This window comes from Fukomys damarensis, unplaced genomic scaffold (genome assembly GCF_012274545.1).
Source record: "Fukomys damarensis isolate Sample0158 unplaced genomic scaffold, DMR_v1.0_HiC HiC_scaffold_14, whole genome shotgun sequence".
Classification (NCBI taxonomy): domain Eukaryota; kingdom Metazoa; phylum Chordata; class Mammalia; order Rodentia; family Bathyergidae; genus Fukomys; species Fukomys damarensis.
In genome coordinates, this window is record NW_022900926.1 from 54,735,994 (window position 1) to 54,755,539 (window position 19,546).

Below are 19,546 nucleotides of genomic sequence, written 5' to 3' on the forward strand. Positions count from 1 at the left end.
CCCCGGGGAAAAAAAAAAAAAAAAAAAAAAGAAAAAAAAGGGGTCTTGCTAAACTGCCCAGGTTGGCTCAAATTTGTGATCTACCTCACCCTCTTTTTGCATTCCCTCCCTCCCTCTTTCCCTTCCTTCCTTTCTTTCAATATCTTGCTAGACAGTCCAGGAGCCAGTCTTCAACTCACTATGTAACCCATGCTGGCACAGAACTAGTAGTAGTAGTAGTAGTACATTCAGGTTAAAAAGGAAGGAAATTCTGGGCCATATGGCTAAGGCACAACACTGTAACACTCAGTGAACCTGGCACAGCAAGTGGGACCTAGCACATGAAAGACAACAACACCATCGAGCACTAAGCATGAGACCCACTTTGCTGCTGGTGTATAAACTCAGAGAAATATAAATAGGCAACAGAAAATAGTACTGAAAGTACAGAATCAGCAATTTTGCACAGTAGGCTTTGAGAGATGTGTCTGTCTAAAGTTGGGACAAAGTTTAACACAATGAGCTTGGTGTTTCGGAAAGTGTAAAAGCTGCTAGTAAACTCTGTTGTCCTCTAGCAAGTGAAAAAACTAAAAGTAATGGAGCTCCTGTGGAAAATTCAGGACTTGTTAACAAATGTTAAGATGATAGTTGAGAGTAAGCCTCTCAAACTAGATGAGCTAATGAGTGAAGAAGCACTTAAGAAATGAAGAGTTGGCAGGCCTGGCAGAATGCCTGTAATCCCAGCACTCTGGGAGGATGAGGCAGGAGGATTACAAACTTGAGCACAGCCTGGGCAACTCAGTGACTTAGTAAGAGTGTGTCTCAAATTTAAAAGGGGTTGGGGATGTAGCTTGATGTGAAAGCCCCGGGTTCAACTCCTGGTATTCCCCATTCCCCAAAGCGATCTTCGGCAATACCCAGAAACTACTCTCCATATGGTGACTAGGTAAAAAATACTCCTTAACTTTCTAATGACTGCATATAAGAACAATATGGGGGCCGGGCATGGTGGCTCATGCCTGTAACTCCAGCACCCGGGAGGCTGAGGCAGGAGGATCACAGTGAGTTTGATACCAGCCTGGGCTACATACACAGTGAGTTCCAGGTCAGTCTCAACTACATAGTGAGACCGTGTCTCAAAAAACCAAAAAAAGAAAAAAAGAACAATGTGGGGCTAGGGATTTAGCTCAGTGGTTCCACCGCCTGCCTTGCAAGTGCAAGGGTCCGTTTGATCCCCAGTACCAAAAAATTTAAAAAATTTTTAAAAAGTCAAAATAAAAAAATATGAATTTCTTTCAAAATACCCTGTGATTTTTAGATGAAGCTTTATTTAACTTTCTCATTTCTGATACAAAATATCTGAAACTCAAAGTGAAAGGTTGAAAGGTTTATTTCAGCTCATAGTTTGTAGAGGTTTCAGTCCATAGGTGTCTGGCTCCAAGGTAGGATGGCATGGGAGAGGGACACTGCAGAAGAAAAAGTCCATGGCAGGACAAGCAGCAAGCCTTCCTTTCTCTTTTATCCTATCAAGGCTGAAAGCCTATCAGATGGTGCCACCCACACCCAAGGTGGGCTTTCCCATTATCCACACCCAGGACTATGCTAAACCAATTGAGTTATCACATACCCATTTATGTCAGTATCACATATCCTAGATCAAGCCACCTTTGAAAAACCCCACCTATGAGTACATAAGGCTTCGAGGGGACATCCAGATACAAGCCATAACACTGAAGTATTCAAAATTGATGAAATAAATTAGCCATGGAGGAGCCAGATGTGGGGGCACATATCTGGAATCCCAGCACTCGAAGCTAAGGCAAGAGGATTTCAAGTTTGAGCCCAGTCTAGGCAATTTAGTGACTTAGCACCCTGTCTGAAAATTTTTAAAGGGCAGGAAATACAGCTCAGTATGAAGGCCCTGGGTTCAATCCCCAATACTGCTCCCCCCGCAAAAAATATATATAAATGACACACCCGGGGTGTGGAAAAACTAGTTATGAAATATTAGGTCATTTAAGGACAACACTGTTACCTTAACTGCTATATAAAACCCTAAATCAAATCCATTCCTGTTTTGGAGAAAATACTCATCTTCCATAGGGAATAATTTTGGAATAAACTTTTTGTCATACAGTTTCAGATGAAAAAATATCTTAATTTTGCAATATACTGCAATTGTAAGTATGCATGTATGTACTTCTTTGTACTGGAGTTAAGCTCAGGGCCTTCTAAATGAATTATGTCCCTAGCCCTTTTTCACTTTGAGACGAGGCTTTGCTAAATTGCTAAATTGCCAAAATCTTGAATCAATTTCCCAGGGTGCTAAAACAAAAACGAAAAACTTGCCAGAGTGTGCATACCCACCTTACCAAACTACTTTTATACAATGAAGCAAACACTTTGTAGCAAGACAAGAAGCAGAAACATTCAGAAGTCTTCATTCAGAAAGAAAAAAGGAAATTCTGATACATGCTTCAATATGAACCTTAAGGATTCACTAAGAAAAATAAGCCAGGACAAAAAGACAAATGTATGATTCAACTTACACAATATAACTAGAGTAGTCATATTCATAGAGATGATGTAAAACAGAACAGTGGTTGCCAAGGGCTGGAGCAAGGAGTGAACAGGTAGTTACTATTTAAGGACTGAGTCCCCATTTAGAAAGATAAAAAAGATCTAAACAAGGATGGTGATGATGATGACCTAGCAATAATAATGTGCTTGTATTTAATACTATTAAAGTATACATCTAAAAATTATTTAATAAAAAATCATGCTGTATTTATATGTATTTTTTCAAATTGCATACAGCATTATTTGTAACAGCTGCAGAACAAAATAAAAATGACTGGGATGGGGATTTAGCTCAGTGGTGCCACTGCCCACTTCGCAAACGCAAGGTCCCAAGTTTAATCCCCAATACCAAAATAGATTTTAAAAACCCACACATTAAAAAAAATCTGATTAACTGTGGTATATTCATTCAATTAAAATATATATACCAATGAAAATACACTATTGGTACATTAAACACATTGCTGAACAAAAAATTCAAGTGCAGACTGGTGCAACCACTATGGAAATCAATATGGAGATACCTCAAACAGCTGGGACTAGAGGTTCCATTTGACCCAGCCATCCCTCTGCTGGGTATCTTTCCAAAAGAACTAAAAGAATCATATCACAGTGATATATGCGCATCCATGTTTATAGCGACACAATTTGTAATAGCTAAAATTTGGAAACAGCTCATTTGCCCAGCAGTTGGAAGCTGGATAAAGAAGATGTGGTTTTTCTATAAAATGGAATATTACTCAGCCATAAAGAATGAGAAATTAGATTCATTCATAGGAAAATGGATACATATTGAGGATATACTCCTAAGTGAAATAAATAAGTCACACATGTGTAAATACTGAACTGTTTCTCTGGTTTCTCTGGTGTGAAAAACTATAATAGTACTAAGATCCTAATAAGATAATTGACAATGTGAAATAGGAAGAAAAGGGCTAAAGGTGTAGGGAAAGTGGGAAGGGTAGGGGAAAGGTAATAAGGGAAAAGAAAAAAATATATAAGAAAATGAAAAAATGGAAATAAAATGTTTGTAAATGGGGAGGGGAGGAGGGGGCGAAGGGAGGGCAGGGATAGGAGGAAAAAGTGAGAACCAAGACCTGTCAGGTAAAGGTACAAGATCCCAATAATGAATGTAACTATACTGTATACCTAAAATGTAAAAATAAACTAAAAAAAAAGTATATACACTGTCGTGATTCCATTTGCAAGTTCAAAAATAAGTAAAACAAATCTATAGTAATAGGAGTCAGCAAGCCAGGCATGGTTGTGTACACCTGTAACCAACCCCAGCACTTGGGAGGCTGAGGCAGGAGGATTCCCATGAGTTTGAGGCTAGCCTGGAATACACAGTGAATTCAAGGCGAGTGTGAACCATATAATGAGATCCTGTCTCAAAAAAAGAAGTCAGCAAGTGTTTAGTGAGAAGAAAGGATTATAAACAGTAAGGGGAAGGGCATTCTGGACCAGGGTAATGTCCTAATTCTTGACTGGGATGGTGTCACGCAAGTGTTCACTTAGTGAAAATTCAGTTTTTTCTTTTATGTACTTGTCCGTATAAGTGTGATATTTCAATCTAAGAAGTTCAATGTTTTTATATCTATCCCTTCATCCCTACAAGAATGCTTAATATTCACATGCTTCCTTGTCCCCCTCCACACTTCATCATGGTCATACTGTCTGAATGTATACACATTTTACAAAGGTCAGATCATTAAATCAATCTCTTTTGTAACAGCTTTTTATCTTCCTCCAAAATTTTCAATGTGTATTTTTGATAATCTTTTTTGGATGGCTATTAATCTGTTAGTAAGCTTTCACCTTTGAAAGACATAAAATTTTAGGTCCAGTACTTTTGAAGATATTACATCATCTTCCTATAGATTTTGGAACTGAGAAGATGCATGTCAATCTTTTTTGGTTTTGAGACAGGGTCTCACTAGGTAATTCAGGCTGGCCTTGAACTCACTATGTACCCTGGGCTGGCCTCACACTCATGGCAACGCTCCTCCTGCCTCAGCCTCCCAAGTGCTAGGATTACAGGCATGCGCCACCACTCCCAGCTTCTCATAATGTTTTATATTCTTTTTTGGGGGGGTACCGGGGATTGAACTTGGGTCCTTGTGCTTGCGAGGCAGGCAGCAGAACCACTGAGTTAAATCCCCAGCCCTATGTTTTATATTCCTTAGTTTGTGTTTAGATGTGGGTACATCCTTGTTTCTCATTTTGCACTGTGTCCCTTTACCTCTAAACCTTTTCTTCTTAGGTCTCTCTTACAATCTCAAAGTGGGCACATCTATGTCTGTCCTCCATCTCACTTAACTCCTTCATATTTTCTACTCTTTTTGTTTGGTTGTGCTGGAGGATCAAACCCACGGGCCTCGTACATGCTAGGCAAGTGTTCTGCCACTGGACTACAACTCCAGATCCCCTTATCTATTCTTTTCCATTTGACACTATAATGCACTTGCGAGACAGGTGGTAGAACCACTCAGCTAAATCCCGGCCCTTGATTATATTCTTTATATTTCATTAGCTCTTCTATCATACTGATCAAAAAAAATTTTGTGTGTGTGTGGCTTTTTGAGACCAAGTCTCACTATGCAGTTCAGGCTGGCCTTGAACTCACTATGTAGCCCAGGCCATCCTTGGGTGATCCTCCTGTTTCAGCCTCCCAAGTGCTAGAATTACAGGTATGTGCCACCAGGCCCAGCCAATGGCCAGCCGAAAAGGCCATGCTGGATGTTCCAAGAGAGGAAAAGGGACAAGACTGATGGTGGAGGGCCCCAGTTAACTATTCTATTTTATTATCTACCAAGCAATCCTTTAGGTCAGGGCTCAATCTCTGGACATTATGGTAGAAATGACAATGAGAAAAGGCACATCCTAAAGTCTAGAGCCTATACTGTCACCTATGAGTCCTATGAGACCAGAGGGGAAGAGTAAAGGAGTAGTGTCCAAGCTAATCAATCCATATATGGCCTCCCAATCTTCATTCCTTTTGTTCGACCTTAATTTTATCTGCAGATACCTGCAGTAGAGGTATGAGTCTGACAATTCCGGTACAATACATGCTACATGAAAGCAGGAAAGTGAAAAAGGCTTTCTCTAACGAACCTACTCATAAGCACTCAGCCAGCCACATTCCCACCATGAGACACTTCAAGGATCTCCCATGTCCCCAGAGAGATTTATCTCCTTTTAATATTATCTAAATATACTAAAAGAAACATTCTAGTCAAACATAACAGAACTCAGCATGGTTTTATTATACATTACCATATCAAAAGCAAACTATACAAAAAATTTTATACATATAAAAATCCTTGCAAATCTATTTATGTGTGTGCATACACACGGTATTTTACATAATTATAATTATACATATTTACAAATACACTATTTAAATTACTTTACAAAATACCAAAATGAGGAGAAGCAATTATAAAAACATAAAAATGAATGAAAACTTGAACTAAATACTTAAGTTTAAAATTCTATAAAACTATTTTTTTTTAATCTAGAAAAGAAAATTATTTCTTTGAAATATCAAAACTAATGTTTCAAAACTATGACACTGTTGCTTTCATTTTGGTGATATGTTCTAATGTTTAAAAATAAATATTTTGACCAATAAACAGGTAAGCAAATCAGACTGATGACTGGAATAAACTGAATATACTGACTTGAGATTAATAAGTAACAACAAATGTAGGTTGGCTATCATCTAGTAATCAAAAATTTGATAAAACTCCCTCTAGTTCCCCATTTAAAACATGAGGAATTTGAAGCTTCTCTGCAGTATGAAATATCAATTAAAACTCCAAGGAATTCAGCCACTTATCTGTAATGTAAGAAAATGCTAAAGTTATGATTCTATTTTCCTAGTATGACCATTTTCATTAGTGATATTTCCTTTTTTTTTTTGAGACAGGGTCTCAGTATGTAGTTCAGACTGGCCTTAAGCTCACTATGTAACCCAGGCTGGCCTTGAACTCACGGCAATCCTGCCTCAGCTTTTTTAAGTGTTGGGATTACAGGTGCCAGCCACCATGCCCATAAGTGTCACATTTTACATGAGCTCTACTTAACAGACTGGTGTTAAAAATCTAGCTTTTATAGAATCAATTTGGAAACTATTGTTATACTCCAATTTTGGCCTAAGAATTTAATGAAACCATAATACTTGGTGGAAAATAAAATCAGTTAAGAGACAGGAATGAAATAAATCTCTATGTATACTATCATACCAAAAAAAACCCTACCCTTAAATATCAAATTATTTGATATTAAAGATTTTACATTTGTACAAATTTTTAAAGATTCTAGATATATAATGGAATTTGGAATTTTAGCATCATTTCCAGTCGCTGATTCTTTTATGAATTTACATTCTCTTCACAAGAGAACAGAAATCATATTTCCAGGTAACATTAAGGTAAAACAAACCCATGTTAGTTTTTCAAAGATAGCAAAACTCTTAATGCAGATATAACCTGAAAATTAACCAAGCAACTTAAGCCTAATGCTGTACTCTTTTAAAGTTCTTTAGACTTAAGACTAAGGATCTTTTCCAAATTCTCAATTACTTAATTTTTCATTTTGAAAGATACAAATTCACATTAAACTAGGAAACATCTTTTGAAGATCTCACCAGCAAAGTAGTAGAGATAATAATTCACATGGAGGTAGAAACAAAGATCGATCTGTGTCCAAATAGTTTCTATTCAGATTTAACTCAAACTTATTTATAAATTAGGTGTTTAGCATTCAAATAATTTTGACTACAAATCCACTGAAAAATATAGCAAATACAATGTTCATATCATTACATTTTTTCTTCCCTACAAATCCAGAATAAGCATTTCACTGAGATCTAACATGAAAAACTTGCTATAAATGTAAATACTATTGCTTTAATAAACCTATACAAGAATGGCTTAAAGAAACTGAGGAAGCATGTCTGAACAGTATCAATAACTTAATACAGTAATACTGTCATCTATTTAGCTGACAATGGGCTTCATATTTATAACATAAATTTTGTATTTTAAAGTGTAAGTAATCTGATAAAAATGTGAGAAATAGTAAATTATAATGACCATAGACTTCACTGGTCATGAAACATATTGCTGCTCAAAAATATTTTCTTTTATTCTCCTTCATCTATAAAAACTTTATTAGTAATCACCAAATGGATTTCCCTCACCTTAGACTCATCAGCAATCAGAAAGCTGAGGAGAAATGCCATGCTGGTCTGCAGCAGGCTTCTTGAGTATGGGCCGGCACATGTCATAACCTGAGATGCCTACAAGCATCCCCAACCTGCGACTGAAGCAGGAACCCTACTGGAGGCTGCTCCCTCACCCACTGCCCACATTTGCAATGATTAATGGGCCACCGGCTGCAAAATGATGTATGATGTGTCAGCATTTACTATACTAGTCTCCTGTAGTATAACCATTAGCTACCTGCATTTTGACTTTTCAAAGAGCTTCATTAGCTGCTGGAATCTTTCTGAAACCTGAAAAATTAAAAATGAATATAAATATCTCAATCTTTTTTATCTCTGATATTTTCAAAAAATATCTGCAGACAGCAAAGTTATGTTCAATAATGAGATTTAATGATTGGTGAAATGAAATATCTTCATACTAAAGGCCATCATTTGCTTAAAATTTTCAACATTAAATTTTATTAAACAAGAAAACATTACTACTAAATTGCATGAGTTCAAATAAGTAGATGGTAACACACACTTTTTCCACAATTACCAAGTTGAATGGTCCTGCACTTGGCCATCTTTTAAAAGTAGGCTAGTAAATGCTTTAAAATGTTTTAAAAAATTAAACCTAATTATGTAGAGCAACAACCAACAGAGATGTAAAAATTGGGTTTGTTACCTGATCTGGATTTTTATTTAACTTGACAGCTAAATGTGTGAACGTTTTCAGTGACGGCCTTCTTTTCTGACACTCTAGTAAAATTTCCCGGTCATCATTTCTAAGAAGGGAAAAATTATAGTCAGCTTTTATACAATGCAGGAGAAAGGTAATAAATTGTACTGCCCTCATATCTGCCAAAAGGAATGACAGTCTTGTAAAAACCTATGGGAAAAAAACAATGTCTATAACCAAAATATGGACAATGGTTACCTTGAGAAGCAAGATTATATATGACTTTATTCTTTTTTTTTTTTTTTTTTTGGTTTTTTGAGACAGGATCTCACTATGTAGTTCAGACTGCTCTGGAACTCACTGATCTCAAACTCACAGCGATCCTCCTGCTGCAGCCTCCCACGTGCTGGGATTACAGGCGTGCACCACCACGCCCAGCCTATGATTTTATTCTTTGAAGTTACAGATATTTACTAATTTTCTAGAAGAAAAGTACTAATTAGTTTTTCTAATAACAAAATTAATTTTTACTTTTAATTCTATCTTTACTAACGGGATAATTAGCAATGTGAAATATGAAGAAAAGGGCTAAAGGTGTAGGGACAGTGAGAAGGGTAGGGGAAGGGGAATAAGGGAAAGGGAAAAAAATATGAGAAGATGTAAAAATGGAATTAAAGTGTTTGTAGGTGGGGAGGGGAGGAGGGGATGAAGGGAGGATGGGGACAAGGGGAAAAAATGAGAACCAAGACCTGTCATGTAAAGAAAGGTACAAGATCCCAGTAATAAATGTAACTGTACCTACCGTCTACCTAGAATGTACCAATAAATTCAATAAAAAAAAATTCTATCTTTAATATGTTCCTGCCAGCTTGAACATGACTGAATATCCCAATGGGTGGCTTGTACCACTGGTGGTACAAATGGATTTAATCACTTTTATCAGTATTTTTACTAATAAAATAAAAAGCTGTCCATCAAGTCACCCAGCAGTGAGACATACGATTGTAAATGTGTTAATATTTATGCTACTTAAAATACTAAGGCCCTTTTGGGAGTTGTGACACATACCTATAATTCCAGCATTCTGGGAAGCTGAGGCAGAAGGATCAAAAGTTTGAGGCCAGCCTAGGCAATTTAGCCAGACCTTGTCTCAAAATACAAAAAAAAAATACAAACTTAAGAATGTAGTTCAGTAAAAAGGCCCTGAGGCTAATTCCCAGCACCACAAATTCAAAGCAAAAAACCCAAAATATTAGGGCCCTGCTGTATGTGGCAGAATATACACATTTGTAACCCAAGCACTTTGGTAGGCTGAGACCGGAGGACCACAAGTTCAAGCATAGCCCGGCAACTTAGTGAATAAAATAAATAAATAAATAAATTTAAAAGGCTGGGGATATAGCTGGGTACAAAGGCCCTGGGTTCAATCCCCAGTATGAGCAAAAAGAAAGAAAGCCAGCCAGCCAGCCCAAAGATGATCATAGATGCTGAACCACAATTAAGAGTCCTGATCATCTAATTTCCAGATTTTACCATATACTTTTTTTTTTTTTTTTAGTACCGGGGATCAAACTTGGGACCTTGCACAGGCAGTGGAACCACTGAGCTAAATACCCGGCCCTAGTCTAAATGAATGTGTTATTATCATCTCTTAGACTTTATTCTGATACCTGCAAGTTACTTGAAATAAGGGTTGGAGGACTGTGAGATTAAAAAATATCACCAGTTTTAACAAAATCAGCTTCCTTCATTAAGCATTCTCATCAAGTTTAGAGATTTCCCATCTCTAGTACAATGGTTTACAACTATGGTTACATTTATGTCTGATTTTAAAAGTTCTGTAATTTTTAAAAAGTTCACGTAAAACTTAAAAAGTATAACCTACTTAGGAAACCAGAAACTTTTAATGTGAGGGTAAAAGTCAAATTACAAACACTCCCAATTTTTGCCTCACTGTCATTTCTTCTAAAATGTGCTTATGCTTGTTTCTTCCAAAGAATTTTTTTTAATTAAAAAAGTACAGATAAAAGCTCTACCAGCCAGGCATGGTGGCACACGCCTGTAATCCCAGCACTTGGGAGGCTGAGGCAGGAGGATCGCTGTGAATTCGAGACCAGCCTGGGCTACACAGTGAGTTCCAGGTCAGTCTCAACTACATAGTGAGACCCTGTCTCAAAAAAACAAAACAAAAAAAAAGCTCTACCTAGGAAGGAAAAAATAAAAGCTCTATCTAAGAGACTTCATTCACACCCCTGGTTAAAATTCATTATTGTAAATCCAAGGTATGACGGTGTATACTTGTAATATCAGCTACATAGGAGGTTTCCAAATTCAAGGACAGCCTGGGCAATTTTATCAAGACCCTGTCTACTCTGCCATAAAGAAGGATAAACTTAAAAGACATTTTTAGATAAACGGATGCACCTCGAGACCATACTCTTAAGTGAAATAAATGGGACACACATGTTCAAATATCATACAGTTTTCTCTGGTGTGAAAAACTGAATTGTAAATAAGGACCAAAATGGATGATAGCTATTGGGAAGCAGGAAGAAAATGTTCAAATGGGAAGGGGAACAAGGGAAGGAGGATGGGGCGAGGGAAGGGAAAAGGAAGAGAAGGAAAAATGGAAACAAAGCTTTTGTAAATAAGGAGGGGAAAGGGGATTGAAGGGAAGGGAGTAAAAGGGGAAAAAAAGAATTGACATATCATGGATAGGTACAAATTCCATATGATGAATGTTATTATGTATATCTAAAATGTACCAATACAATTAATTCTTTTAAAAAAGACCCCATCTCAAAAATAAAAAGGAGTGGGAATATAGTTAAGTGGTAATACTTGCCTAGTACATATGAGGTCGTGGGTTCAATCTCTTAATACTATGCACACACACACACACACACACACACACAAAAGTAACTCTAGATTGTTCTACAGTACAGCTACTATACCCTTGAATGGACCTTCAACTAACTTTTTGGAAGTAACTTTTTCCTTATTTTAGAATGGATTAGACTGTTGACCAGGGGCCGGGAATTTAGCTCAGTGGTGCCAATCCCAGTACAAAAAAAGGCTGTTGACCTCTCATCACACACACACACACACACACACACACACACACACAAAAGTAACTCTAGATTGTTCTACAGTACAGCTACTATACCCTTGAATGGACCTTCAACTAACTTTTTGGAAGTAACTTTTTCCTTATTTTAGAATGGATTAGACTGTTGACCAGGGGCCGGGAATTTAGCTCAGTGGTGCCAATCCCAGTACAAAAAAAGGCTGTTGACCTCTCAAAATTTCCTAGTGATTAAAATGCTTCACAAAATTCTTACCTTGTCCATAAAATTGTAATTTCTCCCTTCTTTTTAATAACATTCTTTGCAGAGAGACTTGTAGAAGTGCTAGGTGCTGCTGAATTTTTAATCCCTGGGCTTGTTGATGAGGAATCTTTAGTCTCTGCCTTTTTCTTACTGGCTTTCTTTTGAAGAGTGTCACCATCTTCACTAGACTCTTGGATCAGTTTTGCAGTCTTTTCCATACTGGTTAGGTCTGTTTCCTTTCTTTGTTTTTTCTGACAAGAGTGATTTAGATCAGAAAAATTTTTTCTTTTCCTGTGAACATTAGCTAAAGTCCCAGGCAACTCTAAACCATCAGAATTTGATGCTGGTTCTAATTTTAAATCATCTTTTACTTCATATGAACCAGGAGATTCTGTGGTCAAGTCTATACAAGTTTCTTCAACAATGTATTCCAAAGGCCTGTCTGCCATTTCTACCTTTTCCTTGCAGCTGTCTTCATCTACACATATCACTTGACATTCCAGGTCTTCCACTGCCAACACAGATTGATTACCTTCATTTTTACTCTTGTTTGGAGCATCCTGTGTCAAATCAATAAAAGCTTCTATAGTTTCAGGCTGCAAAGAATTATTCAATATCCGAGCATTATGATCTAAATTGTCTCCAGAACATCCCAACTGATCAATGTTTAAAACTGTTACTTCTATCAGTTCCCCCAAGTTTTTTGTCTCAGTGACTGGATCTTTTGGTAAGTTTATTAATGTGTTTGGAAGATGATCCTCAACAGAGTGTGGAATTTCTTCCGTTGAAGGCAATGCTTCAATGTTTTCAGGCACTTTTGATTCCCATACTTGATGCAACTTGAAACAATCACCAGGTACTTCATTATGACTTACTTTACCTGAAGCATCCTTAAGAAATTCATATATATCAGGAACCTGTGTTTGTATCATAGAGTTTTGTTCTTCATTAACTGATTTACTGCTATCATTTTTATTGCAATTTTCCAAATCCTCCACAGACTTAAAACTTGTGTTCTGACATGAAATATGTTCTTTCTTTGCTGTATCAATTTCTTTTTCATCTCTGGGCAAAGATGCCAATGACTCAGTGGTTACCTTACTCTGTTTGAGACCAGGGGAAGTAGATGGAGCTGCACGCCGTATTTTCACAATGAAATGATCATTGGACTTTTCCATTATGACAGCATGCATGGGTAGATTAGGGTGGTACTGAAAGCCAGGAGCAACAGACCTGCTTGTCCAGGATGAACAACTTGATTTACTGCTTGAATTATCAGACTCTAGAGCTAAATGAATATCTTGTTCAGATGCATCCTCTTCCTCAAGTAAGGCATCTTCACTGAAATGTGCACTAATAACTTCTTCAGGAGTTGAACTAGACAAAAATTCAGGTTTTAAGAAACTGAGATGACCATCTGACTTCAGAGGTGATGGTACAGTTAAAGAGACTGCGAGATCTTCAAGGAGTATGGAAGAAATGCAGGGCTTGCTCTTTTCTGAACTACATATGGTATCTTTATTTAGAGCTAGGTTAGTAGATACCTCGAACATACAATTTTCATCCAAAACATCAGGATGAACTGGCAAAGAAAGACCTGATGGCAAAGATGGACCTTTTTCAGATGATAATAAAGACCAATTATCATCACTAATCATTTTAGGACATGGAGAAGTCACCCCTGAAACGAGCTCTTCTGTTGTACAAGCTGGTATGGATTCACATTTAAGACTCTCCAGCAGCTGTTTCTCTGGAGTCTTTAACTCCCACTCAGATTTCTCAGTACAATTAACACTGTTGTCCAAAAGATCAGAACCTTGCAATAAACTTTTAAATATTTCACCCATCTGAGCATCACTCACTAAATTAAAAGTAAGGCTAGATGTTTGCTGTTCAGTAAGAATCTCAAAACTACGTTCTGGCTTTGAAGATACATGCTGGGGCATTTGTGAATCCTCTACAGCACTGCCTTCATTTGCTGTTGGCTTTGAGTCTTTCGGACAATTTAGTTCCAAGGAGTGTTCTTCAGATTGAGAGTTCTTCATATTATCAAAGCAGGTGTTAAAATTTTTTTTAGTGTCATGCTTTATTATGTTAATGCTGGAGTTATTTTGGTCTTGGCATTTTTCCTCAGTTTTTTTAGATCCCAGTAAAGACTTACAATTTACAGAGTACTCTGATTTTGGCAATTTTTCTCTTAGTGTTCCTTTGTTGGAGTTGTCCACATTTCCCTTCTGCCTATTAGAATACAGTACTTTGTCTTTTTTTGATTTTGCAAGTTTTTCTTCATCACTGTCATTTCCAAAGTTTATAGAATCACAAAATTTTACTAAGATTTTCTTAAGCTTTGTCAACAAATAATCAAGTTGCTCATCTACAAACTTCCACAATTTTTTTTTCATATCTGGCAGTTGCTGTTCAAATAAGCGGTCAACTATGCCATTTTTTTTAACTTCCTTAAGTTTAGATTCTATAAAGTCACAGAGATTCTTCTGTAAAGTAGTTACTGACTTAGAAATCTTGGATAAGTCAAGGTGTTTAATTAGCGATGTAAAACTCAAAATAGCTGACTCAATAATTCTGTGAAATTGTAACAATGAAAACTTTACCTTGAACTTCATGTAATTTTTCTTTACATGCTTCTTAATCATTTGTAACATATGCATAATCTCTCCTATAGAACAGGGCACAGGAATAATTGAAACTATTTTTTCCAAACTGGAGGTGCTCATTGTTTCATCTTTTTTCTTTGTTTTTGAAGATTGCTTAGATCCACTTGGGTTTTTATGCCATTTGCTGTTGCTTTGGTGGATTTTTACATATGTTTTCTTATGGTCTATATTCAAATGAGTACTTTTCCTACTTCCTGGGCTAGTTTCTGTGTTCTGCACTGCAGCAGAAGACCTAGACTTAGCACTTTTTCCCAAACTTGTTTGTAGGTTGGAGTCTTCACTGTCAGTTATAATTTCTCCTTCTTCTAGTTCATGTAAAGATGAATTCTTACAGGAGTCTGCTTCTGTACACTTGTCAAATTTACAAACTGGCTTTTGATTTTCCTTGTTGAGATCAGACTGACTCTTGAAAGTTGAATGAGCTGAATTTGGTAAAACCACACCTGCAAAGAGAAAAGTATGTTAAAGTCACATAGCCATTGAGGTTTCTTTTTCCCCCAATAACAGTACCTATATCTCAGCTTTTTTTTATTACTATTATTAGTACATTTTATTTATTTGAACTGAGTTTCATTAAGTTGCCTAGGCAGAACTAGAACTTGCAATTTTCCTGTTTCAGCCAGCCTCAGTCCTGTGGGATTATAGGTGTGTGCTACTATTATAGCCTTACCTATTGAGTCTTGGTCATTTGACATTTCCATCCTACATAACAAAAATTAAATACTGAGTCAATTCATTCTTTCAATAATCTTAAAAAGTACAGGAGGGGAAGTAGCTTGAAGGGAGAGGGGAAATGGGAAAAAAAGAGGTAGGACGTATCATGCACAGGAGAAAAATTCCCTACGAAGAGTGCATCATTATGTGTGCCTAAAATGTACCAAAAAATGTTTTGCTATAAAAAAATAAACTCACACTAGCAGGACATTGAAAAATAAAAGTACAATGAAATACAATTTAAGTAATCTGTTCTACTGCTATCTTTTTTGAATAAAGAATTAAGCCAGGTGCAGTGGCTTATAATCCTAGCTCTCAGGAGGATGAGGCAGGAGGATCATGACTTCAAGGCCAGTCTGGGTAACATAGTGAGACTACCTAAAAAAACCCCAAATAAATTAGCCAGTGATATAACTAAGTTGTAGAATGCTTTTGCCTAGCAGGATTGAGACCCTGGGTTTTGTCCCAGTAACACAAAATAATATATTAAAAAATCAAGAATTAAATGGGCTAGGGGTGTAGCACAGCAGGAGAGCACCTACTTAGTATGTGTAAGACCAGATTCAATCTAGTGCTGGGGGGAAAAAAGCTTTATCTATATTTAGATTTTTAAAGGCTCAATGTATACCACAATGAGGGCTGAATGTTACTTTTAATGTTATGAAAAATACCTTTATTATATAATGCAACTTGAGGTGGACTTTCCATTCTAAGAACTTTTGCTACAGGTCTTACTGGACTATTCAGAGGACTGATGACTTCTGGAATAGGCCTCAGATGATTGAGGTCAATGCTTAAAACTGAGTTCTCATCATCATGATATACAGAGTTTGTCTCTCCAATTTCTCTTCTGTGGTTCATTAATTCAGTCTGCTGAAGTGAAGATGCTAGAGCTTCTTCAGATATGCAGGTCTCCAAAAGACAAGACTTACTCTCACTCAGTGGTGTATGTATAGGGGAAGGCTTAAATTTGGGGTTATCAATTTCTGAAAGGTTTACTGGCAAAATGCTAGCTTCTTCAACTGAAGGCTGCAGAAGGCTTTCACTAGTTTCAACCACTTTAGTTGAAGGACCTTCCTTCATTTCCATACTTTTAGAAACATCACAAGAATTTAAACCATCATGTCTTTTGTTATTCAATTCCAGGCTAAAGTTTTGAGAGCCATCTGTCTGCAATACATTAATTACCACAGAATCTGCTGCTGTTGCACCATCAACGGTTTTTTCCATTTCTGCTGATGTAAACAAGGATTCTGTTTGTTTTGTTTCTACAGATGTGAAGGAAGTCTCTGGATCAAAAATGGGCACTTCACAAGGCATAGTAATCTCAACAGATTTAACCAGCAAACTAGTTTCTTCTATTTTGCTTTCTGGACTATTGCTTCTGAGTTCAGATGATGCTGGAAGAGCATCCTTTGGTTTCAGTAACTTGGATCTGGTTTTTTCAGTGATATGTTTACTGACAGAGGGCACACATGTCACTCTTTCAGTCTGCACCAAGGTCTGCAAACCACTTACGTCAATGGATTTGGAAGTTTCAGTTATTTTATGTTGATTATCCTGACAAACAGGCTGCTTTTTAGCTGGAGAAAGAGTTAAGTTCAGTTTTTCCATAAAACTTAACTTTAAGTCTTTATTGTTTGTTTCTTTTGTAGCATTCTCTGCTTTCATTGAAAACAATTTATTATCCATTCCTTCAGAAACTTCATTATTAGTGACTTCATTTTTATCATTTTTTGTCCCATTCTGTTCCTTTAATTCAGTAGCAATTTTTTTAATTTCTTTATTTGTCTTCAGCAAATGTTCTGCAGGTGACTTTTTGTTATTTCTCATATGCCTATTTTCTTCTTTGTTTTCTCGTTCTCTTTTCCTCTTATCTTCAATTCTGTGCCTTTCTGCTTTTAAAGGTATACTTTCCCGTTGGTGTGTAGCATCAGCTTCCTTGAACTCCATGTGTTTGTGAGTTCTAGTACTTGAAAGAGATGATGAACTTCTTCCAACTTGAAAATTATGACTGCTCACATTCCTGTCTCTTTTACAATCTTCCTTTCCTCTTCTCTCTTCTGGGTGGTATTTACTGGAACTATGAGATGTTAATTCATTTGTAGAATGGGGAAGAGATGCTCGTTCAGATCTCCTCCAGTCATCCTGGTCTTTTATTACTGATTTAAGTTTTGGATCAACTTTTCTTTCTTCTCTGTCCTGTGATTTAAATTCTTTTCTAATTGTATTCTGTAATCTTTCACTTTGTCTTTCTAGTTTTTTGTCATTTTGAGATTCTATTCGCATGTATGACCTTTCTCTAGATGTCTCTTTCTCCCAACAGGAGCTACCACGTTCACTTCTATAATCCAAATCTATGTTATTTTTGAACATTGAGTGTTTGCTTTCAGCCTTTGGTTCACTTTTACCATGTTTCTCAGCATGTCCTTGTAGCCTTGGACTAGTCTCTGTGTTTCTTGGTTCACTCGCACCAAGGCTATTACTTAAATCTTTTCGTATTCTATCAGTTCCTCTGCCATATTGGCTATGTCTAATATCTTTTCTCCCTTTTCTATTATCCTCATTTGAGTTACATTCACCAACTTGATAATGGGAACGTGACCACATGCCATTGGTGCTATGTTTCTCAACGGATGAAGGCAAATATGAAGTGTTCTTTTTTTCAGAATGTGATTTTCCTTCTTTTTCCAGGTTTGGCAGTGAAGTGTTATGATGTACATCTTTGGAAACATCACTTTTAACTCTGTGATCAGTCTTTGAACAATCATCCAAATGGGGAGATCTGGATCTAAGATCTTTTGTTCTAACTGCATCTGATGTTCTTGAAGTTTTATGATTATTTCGAAAATGAGAAAACTCAGACAATCTATTGAGAAATAAAAATTGACAAAAAAGCAAAGTTAATTGGTGGTGATCTTTTAAATTTTATTCACATGTAGGCCCCTCAGTTTTAAAAGTGTCATAATCATATTTTATATAAAACAGTAATTGGAACTGAGGATGTAGCTTCATGGTAGAACGCTTGCCTAACACATGCAAGGCCCTGAGTTCAATCCTTAGAACTAGGGAAAATAAACATAATGATGAATGAATTAAACCAGTAAATAATTTATCAGTTTCTAATTAAATGAGACACTTTTCAAAAGTAAGTAACTCTCCCTCTCTTTCTTTTATTTCAGATAGGACCTCACTATGTAGTTCAGACTGATTTGGAACTCACTATATAGCGTAGGCTGACCTTGAACTTGTGCTATCCTTCTTCCTGAGCCTTCTGAGCACTGGGATTACACATGTGTGTCACCATGCCCAGCTATTTCTTATTTGCTTTGTTTCAAAGACAATCTATCCCAGCACTCGACAATTTCTTTTAAGACTTCCCTTATCAAGGATACACAACTCCCAAATCAATTACAAGTTCACTTCTTTTAGAACACATGCCTTCTTTTCTTTCCCTCACTCACATGAGCCTAACTAAAACAGAAAGAAAAGTAAAACCTTGTTGGATTACAGACATAATCAAAGTATACTTTATAGAATTCAATGTCCTAGTTTCCACATATAATCCTATCATAAAGCACAGGATCAACAGCCATCTTTTTTATTTATTTTGTTCTTTGAGATGGGGTCTTGGTATGTAGCCAGGCTGGCCTTGATTTCTCAATCCTCCTGTCTTAGCTGCCTGAATCTTGGAACTGCAGGCATGTGCTACTATACTCAGTTTTTGGCAGCCATCTTAAAATGATACATAGTATGCAAAAATAAAAAGGAATAGAGAGTTGTGATTCACTCTTTAGGAGAATGATATGTATTTATCACTTTAAAAAAGCCTAAGTCTTAAAGTTTTAATGTTTGAAAAACTGGTAGTTTGCCTAGCAATAAAATGTATATAGTTCATTTTAACTTTCTGTAATAACTTCATCTTCCCACACTTCCAAATCAACCATTACTTTTCAAAAATCTATTCCTAGTTAATATTAAACACATGGACACCTCCCAAATTAAAAAACTTAGAAGTTAGGGGAGATGCTTATAAAGCAAAAGAAGACTTATGAGACAAAAAACTAAAAGCAAAGTGTAACAGACTTTTTATGGATTCTTTCATGAATAGAATTGTTCCTCCTACCCCAACACATTCAGATGCTGTAGTTTTAACCCACAATACTGCAGCATATGACCTTATTTTCAATTCATGTTAATTTCAGTTTTTTAATTCACTAAACATTAAGTTTCAACAAAATGATAAATATTTACTATTAGAATATGAGTAATAGCTCACAAAAGTATAAATAGTTGACAGAACTTTTATGAGACAATGCTTAACAACTAATAAAGTAACTTCTGTCATTTTATTCACTGAGTTTTTCTTTTCTCCCTA

General features: G+C 36.4%; 1 protein-coding gene across 2 annotated transcripts in view; it reads right to left on the minus strand.

Annotated features, from left to right (window-relative positions):
• Window positions 1-6,139: 6,139 nt before the first annotated feature.
• Casp8ap2 (caspase 8 associated protein 2) overlaps window positions 6,140-19,546 on the minus strand; it is a 34,001-nt gene continuing 20,594 nt past the window's right edge. Inside the window, exons 7-11 of one of the 2 annotated variants that reach the window (XM_019208829.2) lie at window positions 15,840-18,037; window positions 11,795-14,897; window positions 8,460-8,559; window positions 8,028-8,080; window positions 6,140-6,400 (exon numbers count right to left, since the gene is read on the minus strand). In XM_019208829.2, coding sequence (XP_019064374.1) covers window positions 6,397-6,400; window positions 8,028-8,080; window positions 8,460-8,559; window positions 11,795-14,897; window positions 15,840-18,037 — 5,458 coding nt within the window. In that variant the 3' untranslated portion in view covers window positions 6,140-6,396. Of the gene's footprint in view, window positions 6,401-7,579; window positions 8,081-8,459; window positions 8,560-11,794; window positions 14,898-15,839; window positions 18,038-19,546 lie in introns of those variants that run through there. The other variant, XM_019208828.2, reaches the window with a different exon arrangement.